The 21,313-nt window shown below is 40.4% G+C and overlaps 1 protein-coding gene across 1 annotated transcript in view; it reads right to left on the reverse strand.

Moving 5' to 3' along the window:
* The window catches only part of GLDC (glycine decarboxylase), a 70,331-nt gene that overhangs the window by 40,987 nt on the left and 8,031 nt on the right, over nt 1–21,313 (reverse strand). Inside the window, 5 exon segments of the mRNA XM_073345303.2 lie at nt 1,516–1,712; nt 1,957–2,104; nt 3,127–3,204; nt 3,561–3,725; nt 14,120–14,255. Of these exon segments, the coding sequence (XP_073201404.2) occupies nt 1,516–1,712; nt 1,957–2,104; nt 3,127–3,204; nt 3,561–3,725; nt 14,120–14,255 (724 nt within the window).

Genomic DNA, 21,313 nt, shown 5'->3' on the forward strand with positions numbered 1-21,313 from the left:
CCCCTCTATTTGGCACTGGTGAGGCCACATCTGGAGTACTGTGGCCAGTTTTGGGCCCCCCACTACAGAAGGGATGTGGACAAATTGGAGAGAGTCCAGCGGAGGACAATGAAAATGCCCAGGGGACTGGGGAACATGACTTACAAGGAGAGGCTGAGGGAACTGGGCTTGATTAGTCTGCAGAAGAGAAGAGCAAGGGGGGATTTGATAGCAGCCTTCAACTACCTGAGAGGGGGTTCCAAAGAGGATGGAGCTCAGCTGTTCTCACTGGTGGCAGATGACCAAACAAGGAGCAATGGTCTCAAGTTGCAGTGGGGGAGGTCTAGGTTGGATATTAGGAAACACTATTTCACTACAAGGATGGTGAAGCACTGGAATGGGTTACCTAGGGAGGTGGTGGAATCTCCATCCTTGGAGGTTTTTAAGGCCTGGCTTGACAAAGCCCTGGCTGGGATGATTTAGTTGGTGTTGGCCCTGCTTCAAGCAAGGGGTTGGACTAGATGACCTCCTGAGGTCTCTTCCAACCCTAATCTTCTATGACTCTAAGTACATTAAAACTTATTAATTTTACAAGTTATATTGTTTCAGAAGCATGTGTAGCATTTTTTGTTCCAATATGGACAATTTGTAACACAGTTATAGTGTACTCCGTTAAGCGTGTTCTCAATATTTCAAAACACTACTATACTATACTGGGTATAAAATGGGTATTTTGTTCAGTGTTCCCACCCTCTCCCCACCCTTCCAATCATTAAGGTTTTCCCCACCTTCAGTGCATTATGTAGCTCAAGTTTCCTTCACTTAAATTTCTTGATACTTCAACAGATTTTCAGGAAGCAGACAGAAAATTCAGAAGTTTATCTGAACTTTTACTGACATTCACTCCTCACTACCATAAACATTTTAAAGTCTGGTAAGCTCAGAATTAGTAAAGTAAGTGAAATACTGCTAATTCAGATGGCCTGGATGTCCCACAAAGTGAGATGCCCCTTCAGTGGGGGGAACGGGACCCGTGAGGACAGCTCTCCTGGCAATTTTTGTTGGTTTTTTTTAAATCATTATTGGGCTTTTAAATTATTGCCCTAAAGGCTCACTTCTTTAACAGAAATGAACTTAGATACTTCTGCTCCTGAATTCTCACAGTGGAGAATTTCATTCTCTTAAGTCTTCTCTGTAAACAGTGTTTTACTTTACCCAAATATTTTTTTATTCTAATCTTGGGGAAAATTTCAACCATGCTTCATTCTCCTAATTTATGAGAAGGATAGTGGAATAGTTAGGACACTGGACTAGGGGTCCCAGGTTTAGTTCCTCTATAGAGCTGTGTGATCTTGGGCATGTCACAGTCTGTGTCACAGCTCACCATATATAAAATGAAGATAATTGTGCTTTCTCTACCTGGAAGAGGTGTTGTAAGTTTATTAAAGATTACGAGATGCTTAGATACTATGATTTGGGGGGGGCCATATCAGACATTTCCAGCTGAGAAATTATGGAAAAATGTCCCAACTTTACCTTGTAACTCCAACCATTCTCCCAGGCATCATTCTCACCAGGTTTTCTTTGACCGCAAAGAAGGCAGCATGTGGTCCCCCATAACAGAGTGGTACCCCAAACCTCTGAGAGTTACCCAGAGCAACATCCACCCCAAACTCTCCTGGAGGCCTCAAAATACACAGAGCCAAGAGGTCAGTAGCACAGCAGACAAGAGTCTGAAAACATAAGAGCATAGAGTTGTTAGCCTCTTCTCTGAAAGCACACACATAGTATCGATTTGGGGAACCAAGATTCTACTTCAAACTGTTTTATAACATTAATGTGAAACTGAAGCATAAAAGTAGTCTTTGCTCTGTACGTTCTCTACAAAGACAATTGCAATGCCTACAGTTATAGCCAAGTTAAATGTCAGACATAGTCCGGGGGGAGGAGAGACACCATGATAGTACTTTATCTTACCCCATTTTGGTGGGCTCTGTCAACTAGTTCAGTGAAGTCTTCCACCTTTCCCTCGGTATCTGGGTACTGAAATAGCACTCCACTGACCTCCTTACCACTGAAATCCATCTCATGGGGCAATTTCAGCTCAATGACAACACTACTGTAACTGAAAAGCAAGAGATATGGAACGCAAAAGTTATTGAAGCCATTTCATACTTTGGGATAACTTTTAACAGATTTGACTTCACTGATGTAGGGAATATTTTCTTGAAAGTATAGCTGATTGAAAATGCTTCACACTCCTACACAGTTAAGGAAGTGTGAGCAGCTATGGTGGTGAAAGCTATATTGTGCCATAAAAATAGCATGTGATCATGAAAGTAAAGATAATCATATTGCATATGCAGAAGGGAGCAGAATTAACTTATATTTTGCATTTCCTAACTTCAGAGGGCTTGGCTTTGCAACCTCTATTTACAATCTCTTAATAAAGGATTTTTGTATATAACTATGAATTTATTAAGTTAGTTTCACTAAACCTTACTGATTTCTTTCAAAGTAATGCATCATTTGCTAGGTAAGAGAATATTCAAATGGAGTTCAATGCTCAGATGTGCACAGGTATGTTAACAGTGTAGACAGGGGAAATATATTCTTGTTTCTATACTTTTACCTCAATTTTAAAAATTGTGAATGAGTTCACGTCTGTTTATTTGGAAGATAAGTTAGTTACAGACAAGGTTGCATGATACAAAATTACTGTATCTGCTTTATACATGGACTAATGAAATATTGAACCAGCATGATGTTTAGCTGCAGCTGAACGTGGTAGAACTTTAGGTATCAGTTACTAGAAATGGATCTAATCAGTTAGTTCAGCCCCTGAACGGGATACAAAAGAAAGATATTTTACAAGGTTTGCATGAATTATTCTAGGGAAACTCCTCAGTATCATGAAGTACTTACAGTATCGTCAAAGTCAGTCCCAAACTAGCTACTGTAGATTCTCATACATTTCCCAAAGCACACCTAGTTCCCAATATAATCAGTGTCCTGTACACAAAGGGGAGCCAGATACTTGTAATATTCAATTTTTGATCAATGTAGAATGAGAGATGTGATGGGATGGGACAATATTTCATGTGTCTGTTTGTGCTACTTATTAAGCAAGATGGAGATCAGCATTACTTTGCTCTAGTTTGGACTACTGCTATCGTTTGAGGGTGGCATCGGACATCAACATAGAACTTTCTCCTCTTGTTGTGCCTGTTTAAAAGAAGAGGGGAAAAAAGGTTAAGTGGATCAGGGAACAAACTAAAACTCAAGAACAGTCTACAATGGAATAGTTGCTTCTCTCACCCACATACACATTTATTAGAATATATATTTCACACCGAGAACATTGAGTTCTGAAAAATGTAATTCATAAACAAGGTAAGAAGTATTATATACAGTTAACTTTGCTTGTGGAAAATACTAGACTAGCATGCCATAAGACTGATTCACTGTGAGGTACAGTGTCATTTTTAGTCCACTGAACGATTCAGACCCACATAAGGAAATAAAACAAAACACTTCACAATTCTTTGAATCTAAATTAGCCATCCATTTAAGTGTGTTACCTGTGACACAGTTGCATAGCCTCTGCTGCAGCAGTCCCCTCATCCAGTAAAGATGCATTGGCCACATCCATTCCTGTGATATCACATACCATAGTCTGGTAATTTAACAGGCTCTCCAGTCTACCCTGGGAAACTTCAGGTTGGTAAGGGGTATACTGGGTAACCCTGTTAGATAAACACATTTCATATATCAGGTCCCTAGCACTTCTTTGCAAATGGATTTAAACATAAGTATTTCCACACACACACTTTTACATGAATATAAACTGGGGAATCTGTTCAAAAGCACACTACTGTGTGTTTTAGTAGTTCTGTGATCTTAATACCCTCCTGGAAATTGAGAACATTTATCCTGCCAACATTAATTTGGTTCTTTACCTGGCAAATAGATTTGTTTTTTCTCATTTTGAACAGAATTTAAGTTACTGTTTTTGAGATTATTTATCTGTAATTACAGAGGCAAAGGAGCTAACACTTCGAGTTGGGTCAACAGAACTTAATTCTCAACAACTGAAGAGTGGAGAAAATCTATCGGGTCATAAAATATTTAGATCTAATACAACTTCAACATCTTGGTGTTGTGCTTTTAACTGATCTGTTTTTAGAAATCTGATGTTTGCAGCCAATGCATTATTGAAACTGTCAAGACATTTAAAAATCTAAGCCTAAGATACTTATGTCTGACTACATAACTTTATGAAGTATACAAGTGCACAAACTGTTAGTGCCCTCTTCTGAGGATAGAGGGCTCATCTGCAAGACTATAAGCATTCTCAGCCCCAATAGGAGTTGAGGGCACTCAGACTTCCCAGAATCAAGCCCACAGACTGCCACTTTCCAAATGTGGCATATCATATGCTCCAAATATTAAAATAAATTTTGCTGGTGGGCAGCAGTAAAACTGACATCAGATCAATTTTATTCTGCTGCAACTTGGAGAAACTCTGCGTAACAGAGGAATATTCAGATGTGCAGCTTAAGTAGAAGCAGAGTACCAGAAACACCACCATGGTAGCAGCCAGGAGGCCTGGGGCAGTGTAAAGCAGCAGAGACCCAAAATAGCAGCCAGGAGGCTATGGGACAGGAGGGAAAGAACAGCAGGATCAATGCTCCTCTTCCCTTCCAGCAGTGGGAAGACTCAAATTTATCAGACACCTACAATCCAGAGATTGATATGAAAACCGGAGCTGCTGAGCAGGGAAAACACACTAGTAGGAAACCAAATCCCCCTCCATTCTCCCCACAATTGGAGAGAATGGTAGTTTTGCCTCTCACCTGTGCGCTGTCCCTCACCCTGAAGCCCTTATGTACAATTTTCAAAAGTGTTTTTGTGACTTAGGGGCCCAAGTCCCATTTTCAAGAGATACTTAAGCACTTAGGGGCTAAATCCATAAAGGAGACTTAAGACTCAGCATTGCAATGCCTAACATTTAGATGCCTGTCACACAGTGGAATCCACAGCCCTGAGTTAGGTGTCCAGTCTCTCTACACATGCATGTTGAGGGACAGAAGCCTAAGAATAGTGCTAAGTGAAGCCAGCACATGGATGTAAAAAAAAAAAATCAGAGGGAGGGACACCTCTCCCCACCACCATAGGTCCGCACTGGGGCCAGGCCCGAGGGAGGGGCGCCTCTCCCCACAGCAGCCCCGAGCCCCTGCACGGGGCTTAATAGGCAGCTGGACGGTCGTGCAGTTTAGAGGGAATTTAGGTGTCCACCATTCAGGTGAACATTCTACCAATAAAACCCCTTTTGCCAATTAACTGAAGCTAGTTTTATCTGCTTTGAAAACCTCATAGTTCTCATTCATTTTAATGCTTTTGTTATGGGATTACTTGATATGATAAAGAAGTTGCTGCTATAATTAACATAAGTGCTGTTTCCAATCCAAATCATCCTTTCCCAGTTGTTCATGACTTTGTTAATGATTAATGATTCCCCCATGATTAGCCTCAACTTTAAGATAACATTATGGTTTGAGCACAATCATTTCAGCTGTGTGACTTACAGATGAGTGCCAAAAAAATACTTCCTCATATGTTTGGGTGAGAAGTTGTGCAAGTATAATTCAGATGGTGGAAGCTAGAAATTCTGACCTTGGTTGATTTGATCTACCATGAAATTAGATGAGTGGTTTTTAAGTTTACTCATTTTAAGGCAACCCCCACCCCCCATGTATACATAAATTGCAAAACTTTACTATCTCCTTAATGGCTACTTCAAAGCTATAATGGTTCAGAATACTAGGGTGCTATGAAGAAATTGGCTCTGTAATAAACTTCTCATTGAGGCAGCTGGTACCCAGCTCATTCAGTTTCACATCAAGGAATTTAACAATCCACTGGCAATTGTCAGTCTTCTTTTTTAATGGAAGAAATCCCACTCAAAAACCCCCTAGTGTTTAAATGCAAAATAAGGGTTGAAAAGTCAACTAGAGTTAAGTCTACAAGCTCAGCCTTAATGGTAAGCCCTTAAAATATAGTCTCTTGAAAATCAAAATTTGTCAAGTACAATAAATTATGATGGGGAACACATAACTGACTGGAATCTCATATAGCTTTACATACTGTAAATTACATCACAGTATGTAACCTTCAAGATTAGTCTTAATAAGATCCACAAATAAGTCAAGTATGGGTAGGGGGAAATCTATTTGATAGTTTTAATACTATTTATGTTTGAAGTTGTACAATCCAGGATTTGAGATACTCCAGAGATTACACTGCAAAAGGAATATGCACCAAGAGAAAGATTAAGATCCTTGAACAAAGATGCAGCACTGCTGAGGACTCTACTGCATTTTTGACCACAGATGCAGTCAGTCTCTGTAAGCACCAAAAATACACCACACAACGCACCAGAAAAAGATGTGGCTATTGTACAATTAAAATCCTGGAAAAAGTCTATATTGTTAAACTAAGTTTCCCTTCTTCAGGAACTCAAAAGGAGTTAAACAGATTCACAATTTAAAAACCTTTTCAGAGTATTTATCAAAACTGAATTCTGATGGAAACTTAGTTTAAAGCAACCGTGAAGAAAAAATTGGGGCTGGGGAGGGGGATATGGGGGTTTAAGCAGTTTTCTTTGGTTTTCCTAGTAGCCTGAATAAGGTGGGGGGGACGGAGGGGGAGAAGATCTAGATACCATTGTTTGCCTCTCACAGTAAGCTAGAGAGTTTCATGGACAGAAAAAACACTATAGAAAAGAAACCACAATTATATTGAAAAAGTAACCACTCTTGTTTCCATAGGATACTTCAATGTATTAAAGTGGAGATAAATAGGATGAGATAAAAGTTACAATGAAAGGTTCAGAATATGCAACTCTAAACAGATGTCAAGCAAGCTGAAGGTATTTTTCAGTGTCCCAACACACAATAGAAAGCAAACAGTTTCAAGGAAACAGTTAAACGTCTTTCCATTTAGAATGTTGTCTGATGATTTTTGTATTAAACATTTGCTCCGTTGAACATACAACCTGTGCTGAAGTTTCTCCATAAGGAATTTATTATCTTAGGGCTTCCCAATTCTGCTCCCTGCTGCTATAGTTTACAATAAGGTTTGATGCATGTGACAGACAATACTGCAGAACTGGACATAATCACTAATACAGCTCAGCTTAGCGATATCCATGTTATGACTTTAAATTGCAAAAATATTTACAACGAAAATTTTTTTAATCAGGTCTGTGAAGGAGACAAAGTTTATACACACCACAAAAGTCAAGGAAGTATGGCCCTCCATGTTAGTACAGAAGTTATCATTCATGAAGTTCAACAGTTCTCCTGTCTGTAGTATAACCACTTATTTTATACTGAGCTTGTTTTAACACAGGTCATTTTGAAAGCTAGTTCACCCTAGAAGATAGCTAGAGACACTGCCAAAATCCTGGATTTGAACAATTCTAATTTTCAAATTATTAGTTCAAATAAAGTGGCTTTTTTTTTTTGGTCCAGGGCACCAGATTTGTCTGAATTTCCCTGAAATCTGTTTTATACTAACAAGGCAAATATTTGAAGTTTATATATGTCAGTTTTGTCATAGCAGATAAAATAGGGTTCCTACTAAAGGAACTTTGGCTTAGTAGTAGATCTGCATAATAGCAACTACAATAAATCAAATGAAAAAGAATAATTAGCATAATGACAAGGAACACAAATAGCCTCTTGTGGAAATAAATTGGAGGAAAACATATGGCCGGCACCCACTCTTTTCTGATCAAAGGGAGTTTCTACAAATTAACATTCCCAAACTGATTTCAGCAGTCTGGCTGTGATTTAAAGGAAGCACTCCGAGTGGCAAGGAGATTTTTTTTTTACTTAAAACAAGCCTGTATGTTCTAGAGCTGTCTGGAGGCATGTGCTATGAAAGTTCAGTACTTTCTCTTAAAGAAACGATACAAAGATGTCTACGTTAAAACTAGAAGACTAATAGTATGTGTAATGAATATTGATTTTTTTTTTTTACTCTGCTTCTCTATGCTTGTTTTTCTGTCACTGGGCTTAGACTTGTTCATCTGTATGAATATAAGCTTTAAGACGTGGTTGAAAGTTCTGAAGGTGCACTCTAAGGGTATGTGTCTACACAGCAAAGAAAAACCCATGGCTGGTCTGTGCCAGGCAACTCTGCCTTGTGGGGCTTGGGCTGCGTATTTCATTGCTATGTAGACTTCCAGGCTCTGAGACCCTCCCACCCCGCACGTTTTATTTTGCTGGGCAGACATATCCTATGCATGCCTCACAAGAAACAAGCTTAAAAGAATTGTGAAGTAGCAGTAACTATCCCCTGAAGCAGGACAGGCAGACACTGGCAGAAAACATGGGTTTCCTAGTCAAAGGTTGGGCTACTGACCAAAAGAACTGGCTTAGAAAGTAGTGGAAATCAGAATGTTTCAAAGACAGGTATATTTTATTTTGTTAACAATGAATTTGAGTCCTTATTACAACTCTGAAAATGTTTATTGCTTCCAAAGCCAACTCTTTTGGTTCTACTTTGCTTCAAATTAGATCTCTGCTGGGAAGTACAGATCCCACAAAGACACAGAAAACTCTATTCTCTAAAAGTACAGAACAATTTATTGTATTTATGAAAGACTTTTAAATAGTTTATGTATATACTTATGGATGTTTATTACAAGGTCTAAGAACTTATCTAGAGTTTTCATTTAGTGCTACTGTATTTTGTTTCCAAATGGTTAGAGAAACGGCAGTTAAGCTGATTTACCCAGCATCTGTATGATTTCTTGAATCATAGGACTGGAAGGGACCTCAAGAGGTCATCCAGTCCATTCCCCTGCACTCACTTGAAGGCTTATATGAAGTCTGATTCCTGAGAATACAGCACGTCTTAGGAAGACTGTCCAAGAGTATACTTTCTATAGTCTTGCTTTTTCTAGCCTGTATCACTGAACATTGTGCCCAAGAATTACTATTTCCAGTCAAGGATCAGTGCTAATTGTTTCTTTCCCTGTTGGTTTATATTAACCTTTTAATATAAGGGACCTTGAAATTTGAGAATCCAATCTCATGTACCACCAGGGCCAGAAATATACACTATCTACCACTACATGGATTCCCAGGGATACACAGCATTTTGAAATCTTAACAGGTAAAAAGTCAGAGCACCTTTAAAAATGAGGATATTAAAGTTACCAGAACCCCACCACCTCTACTAGGCTTCGTGACAACATCTTCATGAGCCACAAGGTGTGAGATATTCTGCTTTATAATAGAAAGCCAAGACTCCCAGTATTTATATTATTGTTTGAATTATCTGGCTTTTTTCATTTTGAGTAACAGGTGTTTACTATCAAATAAAATCAAGATTGTGGCAATAAGTGTTCTATGTAATATAGACAGCAATATTTGTCTACATAAATTAAGGCATAAAGACACCATGAAGAATGCCTCTCTGAGAAACACACATGCAGAATATTCTCAGTATTACAGACACAGTTATATTGAGAACTTTAACATTGCAGAGTCAAACGCTCAAATGTTCAGAAATGCCAGAGTTAAGTTTACCTGTGCAACCTTCATTCTTCCCCCTTGTGCATATGCATGATGATACAGTCTTTAATTATATGGTTGCATACTATATTTTTCCTTTCAGTGCTTAAAAAAAAAAAAAAAAAACTACACTGGTCCTGAAATATTTTTATGGGTCCATCTGAAGCTCTATTAAGGATCCCCACTTGGTTGAATCCTATTTTGGCCTCAATCAACAGTGCCTTCCCAACCCGTGTAAACTAAACAGGGATTTTTACTGCACATCCATAACCTGATGTTGCTGTGCACTAAACACAGCAGCCATCAACATGCAGAGCTCATGAAAAGAGAGCTTTGTTCCCCGCACCCCCAAAAACCACTTAAGTTGCTTTTAAAAACAAATTACGCAACTATACTCAACATAGTATCACATGAATTGTGATAACATACTGGGTTTCAAGAGTTCTTAAGTGACTTTGGAGCCCAATTTCAGTTGGGACCAAGGCCCTTTGAAAATTTTACCCTTTTGCTTGTGTGTTTTCCCTGAGTATGCACTCTTGCTGACTTCAACCTCATGTAGATGCTTTTTTGTTGTTGTTTTAAATGAGCCTTATTCTTATAAAGTGCAGTTTTGTAGCTGAAGTGCACAAAAGTCAAACGACTCAAAGTCTCTAATATACTGTGATATAGACAATGAGTATTACTCTAAATACTAACATAAAAGATGAACAAGATTAAGTCTAGACTTGTTGTAAACTTATTTATGAAGCCAAATATTCTTTGGTGATTAGTTTACATTCATGTCACATCACAGGAATTAATTAGCTCTGTTTCTAGGGAAACAGCTCAATGCAATGATAATGTGAAGACTATCAGGAATCATGTGCACATAAGTGTGTGGTGTTTACACAGTTCTGCTCTGCTGTGAAGTTTACACCATACTACAGGGTTTTGAGGCAGGTAACATTGAATACCCAGAGAGTAGAAGCTTTTTTATTTAAAAAAAAAAGAGGAAAAAAAAAGTAAAAATACTGATTAGCCAATATTTTGCAGTGACCCCAACAGGAAAAGCCTTGTCCGGATTTCAGAGAGCTGAGCTGCTATAAATCCATTATTGTACACCAAGACTAAATGGGGTTTTCAAAAATAGCAGGCCACTTGGTTCTGTGTCCAGACCTCAAGAGCTTGCCATGCTAATACCATAAAATAAAATGTCCTCTCAATGATAAAATGAAACCTACCTACCCCCCCCCACACACACACAGACACTTTCCTATGAAATGTGTTTAGAGTGAAAGTGTCATTAGAGCTTGCCAGCAGCCTGTAACTATGTATGATTCCTATGTAACTGGAGAAAAAGGAAATCAAGTAATTGATATAGCGTATATCCCGAAAAAAATTGAACAAGCTTTTTACTAATGGAGTTGCCTGGTAGAAACTCCATCATTTAGAATGGATTGGAGCTTACAACCTTAAGACTCTCATTGCTTACTAACTTTGACTGCCGCCTCTCTGCCCCAAAAAAGCAAGCCTCCTTTTGGACTGAAAATTCTCATCTTGTCTCTTTTTTTTTTTTTTAAATAAGTTTAATTTCTGAAGCAGATTGATCAAGGTGACTTTTTGAAGAGTCTGAAAGATGTTGTGTTTTCTGTACTCAAACAAGCACTTTTCTGGAAACTAACTCAAACAGCTGCTATTTATAAGAACTAGTGCATAGCCTTCTGACCATTTTTATTTAAAAATAATTAAGCTGTTTAGTCTTTCATTGTGAAACAAAGTTGTTCATCATTTTCTTGATAAGTCACCTTGTTCTGAGACTCCTACAGAGATGCTTATTTTCCTAGCAGATCTAACTTCCCTGGAAGACTGTTCTCTAGCAAATCTTCTAAAAACAGACAATATTCCCATCTGAAAAACATTCTGATAAATGAAAATCCCTAATCCTTTCCCCCTCACTTCCTCACAGTGCCACACCCAATTATTTTAACAGAAGACAATGCATTGGCCATATGTCTCAAACTGAGATGTACGCACGTAAAGTGAACAATTCCTTTCTACCCTAACCCACTTTCCAGGGACATGCTATATTTCAATATAAAAAATCATCCTGAAGCATGCATATCTTCTGTATTAGGGTACTCAGAAGCTGGGAAGGAAAGAGCTGCTATTGTCAGGGTGCATAACTGAGCAGAAAAGATAAGCACAGCCTCATGGGAAATACTAGGCTCAGTGGCATAGCTGGGGGGGGCAGCGGCCACTCTCCCACTGAACACAAGTGGTGCCTTTTTAATTTTTTGGCGCCTTTTTTCATATTTACTCACCCAGCAGTGCTCCGGGTCTTCAGCAGCGCGTCCGGCACTGCGGCAGCCTTCACTATCTCCGGGGGTCCTCGGCTGCATTTCAGCGCCGGGGGCCTTCAGTGCCACTGAGGACCTGGGGCGCCGCCAGGTGCATACAAACAGCTGGCACTTTTTTTTTTATGTCCGCTCCCCCGTTCGCTCCACCTAGCTACGGCACTGGCTAGGCTATGAAACATGGGGCTGCAATATTTCAGCACCTAGCATTTAAAATTCAAGACTTGCTAGGAAAGTTTGATTTCTTAAAACCATAAATTTTGCAGAGATTTTTTTAATGGCGCTTTTTGCGCTCTCCAGCATAAAACATAATCCTAGGACTCAAAATCTTATGCTCTACAAATCTACGCTCTACAAATCAAGCTCAGAACTTAGTTACCAATGCTTTTTATAGTGATTAGTTTAACTGTGCTTATAGTCTACTTTTTTTTTTTAAATTGCAAGCACTGTCTTTACCTTTTTAAAACTTTGCTTTTATTTAAGACAAAGCTGATTTAGAGGTTAAGACTTAAGCTGAGGTCTTCACTTTTGCACAGAGAGGAGAAGAGAATATTTATGGCAGAGGTCCCCAAACTGTGTGTGTGGGGCACCCCCTAGGGGGGTGCAGAGGAAAGTTCAGGGGGCATGATAGGGCCCAGGCCAGGCCCCATGGTGGGTGGAGAGAGAGTGCCAGCCATTTCCACTCTACGACCAGCTCTGCTCCAGCCCTGCACCCACAGCTCCACACCCAGACCTGCGGCTCCACTCCCAGACCCAACCTCGGCCACCTTATCCCTAGCCACATCCCTCACCCCCAAGCCACAGCCCTGCTCCCAGCCCCAGCAGCAGGGGTTGCAGACGGGTAAGGAGGGGGTGAAATCCTGAAAAGTTTGGGGACCATTGATCTAAGGGACAAGGGATTTCAGATGTGCATATGGTGGGTGAGTCAGAATATTGGATGTCTTCAGTCTTTGTGCAGAGTGGGTGGAGATACAGAGACAACAATTACAATTGGCATTAGAGCATTAACGTACCAATGTTTTTCCATATTTTAATTTTGCATGTTAAATATTCTGTCCAAATTTGTGATTAGGGAATATTTAACATTTTGACCATGCGGTCTTCATCAAGAAATGTCTTTAAAGAGGTAAAGGGCCATGACTGTCACTGTAGTGAAGCACATGGTATAAAGATAATCCAAGAAATAACTAAAGGAAACTTATCCTCTTCAGATTCTTGGAAAATGATAAGTCAAAAGTTCTAGTTTGACAGTACTCTAAGGCCTTCCACATAGGAGCATTGCTGTTGCATGAGCTCTGAGAATAACTGAATGAGACACTCAGTGCATTCAAAAATTCTTAACAGTGGGTAAACTTCATTTATTCATCTACTTCAGTGACTGGTAAACTAAGAGAAGCACCCAAATTCTGACTCTGCATTCAAGACATCTAAGCTTCTTGTTTTGAAAAACTGAGCTAGAGAAATCTAATGGGGAAGGGCTAAAGATTTCTGCGGCTTTCTACTTCCTTCCAGTCAGTAAATAACCATCATTGTTTCTCATGATAGTCAGAATATCCACCTGGAACTGCAGATGCCAGTGAGAATAAGTATTTTGAACCTCAAAGCTTAAATTTTGGGAAGAACATAGTTATTTTAGTCTGGGGTCTTCCTTTACATTTTTCTCAAAGTAATTGAAGTTATGAATGTTTCCATTCATGTCAAAGTATGGTTTCAGTGAACAAGAGGTGTGAACTTTCCATTCATAAAATTCATCTTGAGCAGGGTGACCAGATAACAAGAGTGAAATGGGGACAAGGGGAGTGGGGTAATAGGCATCTATATAAGAAAAAGCTCCAAATATCAAGACTGTCCGTATGAAATCAGGACATCTGGTCACCCTAATCTTAAGTAACCATATCTCTTTAATGCCACCTGTTTAGCTAATACTCTCCATTAGGCACCAGATCTTTCAAACTATGGAGATGCTCTATTTGTGAAAGTCTAAGCTACAATACCTTTCTACTGCCACATTATGGATTAAACTCCTGCTAAAGTCAGGATCAATATTTTTTTATGATTCCCTTAATCAAATTTCAATCTGACCAGCATATCATCTGTATAAAGAATGGGAACGTCTTGGCAAACAGCATTATTATATATCGGTCTATGCATCACACTTAGAAACATTTCATATATATTGTTCTTTTTATATGTTTGTAATCAGGAAGCAATGTACATTACCATCCTGCATTCTCCAACAAATTCCGCACAATCGCCTGAGGTACTGAGGAGTTGTAATAACCCATGCCCATGTAGGACCTCCAGATTTTGTTCTTGCTTGCAATATTGTGTAGAGTTTCAAGGATTTCATTTTCACCTGATTGAAAAAAAAATGTTATAGCATAAAATGTTATGCAGGAACAAATGTTAATAGTTTTGACTAAACTGCCTTGCTTGACTCTGTGTAGAAATGGGCAGCTGTCAACAGTTTTAGAACAAACTAAGGGAAGAGACAGTAGTAAGTGAGGTTTAATCTAGTAAAATATTTAGGGAGAATAAGTCTACAAGATCAAAATATTTTCCAAAAAGCAACAGATTTGAGTAACGCTGACATTAACTTCCGTTTCTCCTCCTCCGCCCTTATAAGTTGCCTTTGTGAATAGCCACATCCCACTGATCTCTTAACATGAAAGATTTAGTTGTAGGAAACTATTCTTTTCTTGCTTTAGTCTTACAATACTAACACAGTGTAAGTTATTTAAATAAAAGTAAATGCCACTACCAAAGGATAAACCATTACCTAAATCTTCATAGGATTCCAAACACTTTCCATACTACAGAGGGAGAATGTTGGGGATTTTCACACCCCACATACTTTCTGGGGCAGTTGAGTATGCATGAATACAGGCCCTCTAGGAAGGGATCTTTACTCACCTGAAACTGGCAGAATCAACAGCTAGATGAAGCTGTACATCATTCATAATTAAGGTTTAGTGAAGAGGTCATAAATAGATCTCAAACTTTCCCAGCTTCCTACCCAGGAAGATTGATGTCAGGTGCCTAAACATCAGATGCCAGAATGCTAAGGAACTTTATATTACTGGGAATAAGGTAAAATATAATGCCATGTGCAGTAGTAATACAAAAGATTTCTCCCCTCAATTCTGATGCAGCTTATTCCAGAAGAAGTTATAGGATACAAGACTAGACAAATCAGGTCAGTTTCATAGTAGAATAGGCTTTAGAATGGACCTCTCCACCTACATGAAATCTTACAGGGCCATTGGCAGAAGACACCTTGACCAGTGAGAGTTGCACAACAGGATAACGAAAATGTTTAAGTTATGGTGCAGATTTGTAATTGTTTCCCCCCACCACCACTATTGTATTCGTAAAGTCACATTCACTGCAACTGGTTCCCAGAGATTAATGGCTTGAGGGATACTACTTGCCTCTGCTTGGGAAGTTGTTTTCCCAACTACTTCAGACTAGATTGACCAAATCTGAATTGGATGGGTCACTGCCATAGTGGCATGTCTGTAATTGGAATTTTCACATAAGGTGGCATGTCATGGGGGTCTTCTGTTTTACATGGCTATAGCCAAGGAGAAATTTTTGTGCAGGAAGTGGAGCATTTGTTCAATGCAGTCACAGAATGTGGTGGCCTGGATATCAGCCCATGACAGTGTTTGTAATGACTAGAGGTTACCCTCAAAAAATCCAACTCTTTTCACAGATCAAGCTATATACTTGACTACCATACTAACTGCCCTGCATTGTATCTGAACTGGTGATCTACGTGTTATTTTCCCCCGCCACCCACCCACCCATCACTACCACTACCTTGAGGAGTCCCTTTCTTGCAAGTACCCTCTTAAAGTGTATGGGTTTATCCAGCCCTGAGTCATGTTTCCTTTCTGATAAAGGAAGGGAGGGATAGCTCAGTGGTTTGAGCATTGGCCTGCTAAACCCAGGGTTGTGAGTTCAATGCCTGAGGGGGCCATTTAGGGATCTGGGGCAAAAATTGGGGATTGGTCCTGCTTTGAGCAGGGGGTTGGACTAGATAATCTCCTGATGTCCCTTCCAACCCTGATATTCTAGGATTCTAAGAAGAGAGCAACTCAAACTGTAAAGCCAGAAGGGATCATTGTGATCACCTAGTCTGACTTCCTGCACATTGCAAGCCACTGAACTTCATCCACCCACTCCTATACTTGGCCCATAATCACTGGCTGAGTTACTGAAGTCCTCCAATCAGGATTTAAAGACCTCAAGGTACAGAGAATCCACCTTTTTTTTCTCTAGATCAAACTAACAAGTGACCCATGCTCCATGCTGGAGAAAGAGGCCCAAAAAACAAAAACCACCCAAGGTCTCTCCCCATCTGACCTGGGGTGGGGAGAATTCCTTCTTGACACCAAATATAGTTATCAATTAGACCCTGAGCATGTGGGCAAGATTCACACACCCCCACCCCAGCCACCTTGGAAAGAATTTTCTGTAGTAACTCAGAACCCTCCCCATCTAGCCCATCACTGGCCATTGGAGGTATTTACTTCTACCAGTCACAGGTAAGCTATGTGCCATTATAGGCAACCTCATCACACCATCTCTTCCCATAAATTTAGCAAGCTCAGTCTTGAAACAAGTTAGGTTTTTTGCCCCCACTGCTTCCCTTGGGAGGTTGTTCCAGAATTTCACTCCTCTGATGGTTAGAAATCTTCATCTAATTTCAAGCCTAAACTTGTTGATGGCCAGTTTAAATCCATTTGTTCTTGTGCCATCATTGACCCTTTAATGTAAATAACTTCTCTGCCTCTCCAGTGTTAATCCCTCTAAAGTATTTAGAGACCAATCATATCTCCTGTCACCCTTTGTTTGGTTAGGCTAAACAAGCCAAGCTCCTTAAATCTTCTCTCATAAAAGATAGGTTCTCCATTCCTGTGATTATCCTAGTAGCTCTTCTCTGCACTTAGTCCAGTTTGAATTCATCTTTCTTAAACACAGGAGACCAGAATTGCATACACTATTCCAGATGAGGTCTTACCAGTGCCTTATATAATGGTATTAACACTTCCCTGTTTCTACTGGAAGTACCTCACCTGATGCATCCTAGAACTGCATTAGCTTTTTTCATGGCCACACCACATTCGTGGCTCAATCATCCAGTGATCAACCAATCCATCCAGATCTTTCTCCTCTGTCATTTCTGATATGTCCCCAGCTTATAAAGAAAATTCTTGTTGTTAGTCTCTAAGTGCACTCTGCACTATTAAATTTCTATTATTCCAGTTTTCAAAATCCTCCAGATCTTCTTGTACAAGATCCCAGGCCTCCTCCATATTGGCAATACCTCCCAACTTTGTGTCATCCGCAAACTTTATTAATGCACTCCCCCATTTGTTACCAAGGTTATTAATAAAAACGTTAAATAAGATGGGTCCCAAAACTGATCCCTGAGGAACTCCTCCTTTAATAAACTCCCCCCCAGCCTGACAGTTCACCTTTCAGTATGACCCATTGTAGTCTCCCTTTTAACCAGTTCCTTACCCACATTTCAATTCTCATATTAATCCTCATCTTCAATTTAATAAAATTTCCCATGTGGAACTGTATCAAATACCTTACTGAAATCCAGGTAGATAAATCGTGGTTATGCAGTATATCCAATTTTTAGAAAAAAATTTTCTCAAAGAAAGATCAGGTTGGTCTGGCACAATCAACCCTTTGTAAAACCATGTTGTAATTTATCCTAATTTCTCTCTATGGTCTAACTACTTTCTCTTTCAAAATTTGTTCCAAGACCCTGAATACAATTTAGGTCAAGCTAAGGGGTCCTGGAGTTTCCTGGATCATTGCTAATATAGTAGCAGTTTTAAAGAAGGTCTGGGGACAATTTGCCAGTCAGAAGTAACAGCCCCCAAATTGACAGATTCATTAAAAATCCTTGCCATTGGTCTTGCAATTTCATGTGCCAGTTCATTTAATATTCTTGGATGGAGATTATCTGGGCCCCCTGACTTGGTCCCATTAAGCTGTTTGAGTTTGACTTCTACCTCAAATGTAGTAATTCCTACTTCTATATCTTCCTTCCTATTAGCCACCCTGAAGCTACCCTTAAGTTCCTCATTAACTTTATTAAAACCAGAGGCAAAGTATTCCTTTGTGTTGGGCCATGCCTAGATGATCTTTAATCACTACTCCATCCTCAGCGTTTAGCAGTTCCACTTTTTTCATTGTTTTCTTTTTATTATATATGGCAGAAGTGGCCAAACCACAACTCTTCTACAGTTAAAGTGCAGCTCGCAGAGCCGCCCACATTTCTCCACACCCCCCCCCCCCCATGCCCATTCTCCACCTACCAGACTGAGGGATGTTAGCTTTGGGGCTTCTGCCCTGCAGCAGGGTGGTGGGGCTAGGGACTTCTCAGAGCTTCAGTCCTGCAGCATGTGCTGTCAGCAGGGCTGAAGCCCTGAGCCCCAGCTCACAAACTTCTGACAATTGTCTTATTCAGCTCAGAGGTTAAGTAAACTTTGCCACCCCTGTTATAGGACTAAAGAAACTTTACTATTGCAAGGTCCAGTTCTGCTTGGCTTTTGGCAGTTCTCACTTTTTCCTCTATGCTTTCTGACCTCCAAGAGATAGCTTTCCTGGCTGATCCATCCCATCTTCCATTCCTTGTAGGCTCTCTCTTAACCCATTTGAGAAGCTTGGTCTGCAATCTTTTCCTAGGAATTTTTTCCCCCCTTGTTTAAGGTGCAGGCTTCAGATAGCTTCTGCAACTTTGACAAAGTAATTCCAAGCCTCTTCCACATTCAGATCCTTCAGTCCAGTCCACTTCCCTGAATTCTTCCAGGTCTGCCCTTTTGACATCATGGACCCTATTTGCAGATGTATTTTTATTTATCCTTCCATTTTGTTTAAACCAAATTATATCATGATCATTCAAACCAAGGTTGTGCTCTACAACCATTTCTTCTATGTGGTGCTAGTTACTTGCCACTATTAGATCTAAAATGGCATCACCTCTTGTTGGTTCAGTGACTATTTGGTGAAGAACTCTGTCAGCTAGGAATATCTGGGCCCTACCATTATTAGTAGCATTTGTCCTCAAATCTATATTTGTAAAATTGAAGTCTGTTGGAAATTGTGGGATTATTTCATTAAATACTGAAGAGGTTTCTATTCATATCAAAATCTGATTCTGGCAGTCTGTAGCAGACTTCCAACCAGTATCCCAGTGGAACCTCTGTTTGATTCAAAAATCACTCTGGGGAAGAAAGCTAACAGATTTGGTTTTATCTATTCCATCACTTCTAACTTCTTTAGAATCTACCTCATAATTGACGCTGTGATTTAATCATGGGTATTTTTAGCAAAAGTCATAGATGGGTCATGGCAAGAAACAAACAAAAAATCACAGCCCATGACCTACCCCGACTGAATCTTAAGGAGGGGTGTTGCTGCGGGGCTGGGGGTAGTGGAGACAGTGGCACTAACTGCCAGAGGGGGAGCCCTGGGGGCCCACAACACCAGCTGCCAGGGGGAAGCCCTGGGGGGCCAGTGGCTGCCGGGGGAGGCCCAGGGCCAGCCACTGCTCAGGCAGTCCCCAGGGCCAGCTGCTTAGGGCTGCCAAAGCAGCAGCCAGTATGGATGGCCCAGGGGCCGCTCCCGCACTGGTGGGGCCAGCTGCTTGGGTGGCCCTGGGGTCAGCCACACTGGCCTCTGCAGAAGTTACGGAGGTCACAGGAAGTCAAGGTATCTGTTACTTCTGCAACCTCTGTGACAAACACTGAGCTCTACTCATCATTAATATACAGTGCTACTCCACCACCTTTACCTTTATTCCTGTCTTTCCTGAGCAGCACATACCCTTCAATACCTGTACTCCAATCATGACTGCTGTTCAACCATGTTTCTGTTATCCCTATATCTGGTTTCACTTCCTGTACCAGTAATTCTGGTTCCTCCATTTTGTTACTGAGGTGCCTTATATTGGTGTATAGACATCTTAGTAGTTTCTGCTTGGCTTCCCCCTGATTCCTTACTCCATTGGGTAGTCATTCTGCTGCCAATATCACCTCCCTGACCATTACTGTCAGTGGTCTAGGCATTATCTTTTCTCTTGGATGACCATTCTCCTAGTTTCTGATGTTCCTTTCTCCATTGCTGTATCCTCTTACTTGATTTTCCTCCTGCTCAGTATTTAGAAGCAGGAATGATGATTACATGAGCATCTCTCAGCTGTGTTCCCTGAATTCCTAGTTTTAAAGCTCTTTAGCACAACTGATTAAATCTCCATCCCAGGAGTCTATTTCCCTCCTAATCAGGTGGAGTCCATCCTATGAGAACAGTCCTCTGTCCATGAATGCCTCTCAATGGTTGAACATCCCAAATCTCTCCTTTATAGTACCATTGCCTAAGCCATCTGTTGAGCATCATAATTGGGTCTTACCTTCACTCTCCTCTTCCAGGGACAGGTTGTATCCCAATGATTGAATTCCTGAACTTCCATTTCTTTATGCATCATCCACAGCCTGGTAGATTCTGGCTGGAATGCATCAAGGGAGACTATCAGTATTATTTGTTCCCACATGAAGAACAAATCAGTAGATTGTTTCCTGCTCCCATTAGGATCCTCTTCAGACTCAGATCTACATCCTGTATCTTAGCTCCGGGCAACCAGCAAGCAGTTCTGTTCCCCAAATCCACTCTAGCAACAGGCCTCTATGTAACTGAAGACTCCCTACTAAGAACAGATGGGCTGCTTGCCTGCCCTTCTGAGTAGGGAGTCCCCAATTACACAGACCTTACTCTTCCTGGTGTTTGGTGCAAGTCTCCAGCCATCCCCATTCTTGTCTTCTCTTTTCACTAAGAATTCAAGTGTCAATATTGTAGCTCTTACACTACAGACTATTTTTTAGGAGAAACCACCCACAAATTGTCAAAATCCCTAAAAGTTTTCTTCCCAGCTCTCAGTCTTCAGCTTCTCCACTCCACCTCTCAATTTCTCATGCTGTTATGTCTTGTCAATTTTTTAATGGCATATCAAGAACTGTCTGGCTTCAGATGCTGCTACTGCCTTAGTATCCCTTCTTCCACAGTTAATCAGACTTCATAATGTGGGTGTTTACATAATAGTTCTCCTCCTTCTAGAAGTCTGGTTTATTAGCAAAATTCAAACACCACAGTTCTTCCACTCAGCCTTCTTTTGGATCACAATCCTGGTTGCAGAGTTCTCATGTCTGTTCCTGCTGAAGCTTCACTCCTAGCAAACTTGCTCCCCGTAGTCTTCTGCTTCAGAACTAAGGAGAGCTTCAGTATAAAGCAGCGGTTTTTGAACTTTTCTCCTGGCAACCCAGTTGAAGAAAATTGATGCTGGTGATGAGGGGTTTGGGGTGTGGGAGTGGCTCAGAGCTGGGGCAGACGGTTGGG

Source organism: Lepidochelys kempii, chromosome 5 (assembly GCF_965140285.1).
Source record: "Lepidochelys kempii isolate rLepKem1 chromosome 5, rLepKem1.hap1, whole genome shotgun sequence".
Lineage (NCBI taxonomy): Eukaryota > Metazoa > Chordata > Testudines > Cheloniidae > Lepidochelys > Lepidochelys kempii.